This window comes from Rutidosis leptorrhynchoides, chromosome 10 (assembly GCF_046630445.1).
Source record: "Rutidosis leptorrhynchoides isolate AG116_Rl617_1_P2 chromosome 10, CSIRO_AGI_Rlap_v1, whole genome shotgun sequence".
Lineage (NCBI taxonomy): Eukaryota > Viridiplantae > Streptophyta > Magnoliopsida > Asterales > Asteraceae > Rutidosis > Rutidosis leptorrhynchoides.
Window position 1 is genome coordinate 311,390,137 of NC_092342.1, and position 1,684 is coordinate 311,391,820.

A 1,684-nucleotide genomic window follows, 5' to 3' on the forward strand; every position below is an offset into this window, starting at 1 on the left:
TGATATATATATATATATATATATATATATATATATATATATATATATATATATATATATATATATATATATATATAGTGAAAGGATCCCTGAGAACTAGAGTATGTAGAGAATTCATAGAACTCATAGATTGAGCTTCAATCTATGTGGAGATTGAGCTTCAATCTATGAAGAAAAAAAAATATCTGAAAAAAAAACAGTCAATTTGCACAGAAAAAAAAGTCAGTATGCAAAAAAAAAAAAAAAAAACCTGCAAAAAAACGTCAATCTGCACGCAGATTGACTCAATCTGCATGAAAAAAAAGTCAATCTGCACAGAAAAAAAGTCGATCTGCAAAAAAAAAAACTGCAAAAAAAACGCAGATTGACTCAATCTTCACAAAAAAAAAGTCAATCTGCACAGAAAAAAGTCAATCTGCAGCAGATTGACTCAATCTGCACGAGTTTCATGAGTTCTCTACTACCTTTGATTCTCCATTGATCCTCACCCTATATATATATATATATATATATATATATATATATATATATATATATATATATATATATTAAAGACAAGTAATTTTATTATATTAGAAACCAACGTATAAGGCGGGGCATATCAAACGCCCAAAGGAACCACAAAAATAAAAGATACAAGGAACAAGTATCTAAGAATATGAACACAAGAGGCGTTAGATGCGGAGTTAGCATCTTACACCTTCACGACAAAACTAAGAGAGATAGGTATCTGGGTTTGTCAACCATACTCTCCAATCAAAGTGTATGCCTTTTATCCTCCTCGAAATCCAATCGAACGAACAAACTTGAATTTCATTAAGTTCCACAGGGCCATTCCAACATTTATTTTTAAAAACCTTGTTATTGCGGTTTTTCCGAATTAAGTAGGAAGTGACCCAAATGACCGCTTTCCATATGATGTTATCTTCACGAATGAGCTCATTTAAGCTAAAGCTTGTGATGTTTCCGCGATTCCACCAATTAAGATCACGAACCCACACCTCTTGTGCAATTTTGCAAGAAAATAATGTATGATCAACCGACTCTAGCCCATCGTCACACAACGGACAACGAACACTATGAAGATCTATTCCATGTTTGTCTAATTCCAATCTAACCGGCAATCTTTTCTTGAGAGCTCGCCAAGTAAACAATTCGATCTTTTTTGGGACCAAGCCATATCGGATAGTTTCATCCATTTTAGTTTGGTTGGCAAGCAATTGTTCTTCAATGACCAAAGAGAGTCTTTTCACCGTGAACCGACCATTAGACGATAGATTCCATTTCCACGAGTCACATTTATTTTTGTTATAAGTGAAATTCTGAAGAAGATTACAAAGCGAATCAAATTCATCCAGAGTTCTACCCGTAGGGAAACGGGACCATTCCCAATTTATAGAATGGCCAATTCCCTCACGAGTAACATTAGCAGCATCAGCAGCAGACGTATTCATATTTTACTTATGTTGTTTACAGTTTCTTTAAAATTTGTATTGGTCCATATCAATTGTGTAGAAACTCAGGTCCCGCGATTAGTTGCCAAGTGTGACGACCCGAAAATTTGCGACCAAATTTAAACTTAATCTTTATATGATTTCGACACGATAAGCAAAGTCTGTAATGTTGAGGCTCAAAATTTTTGAACTATTTCATGAAACCATTTGTCCTTTGACTACTCCCGGCG

General features: G+C 34.0%; 1 protein-coding gene across 1 annotated transcript; it reads right to left on the reverse strand.

The window, feature by feature from the left end:
- Positions 1–713: 713 nt before the first annotated feature.
- LOC139871246 (uncharacterized) lies at positions 714–1,454 on the reverse strand. The gene has a single exon (XM_071858975.1). The coding sequence runs from the start codon at positions 1,452–1,454 to the stop codon at positions 714–716; it is 741 nt and encodes a 246-aa protein (XP_071715076.1).
- Positions 1,455–1,684: the final 230 nt, after the last annotated feature.

What these genes read in the sequence shown, in the direction of transcription:
- LOC139871246 (XM_071858975.1), bottom strand. Translation starts at nt 1,454, where the DNA reads ATGAATACGTCTGCTGCTGATGCTGCTAATGTTACTCGTGAGGGAATT.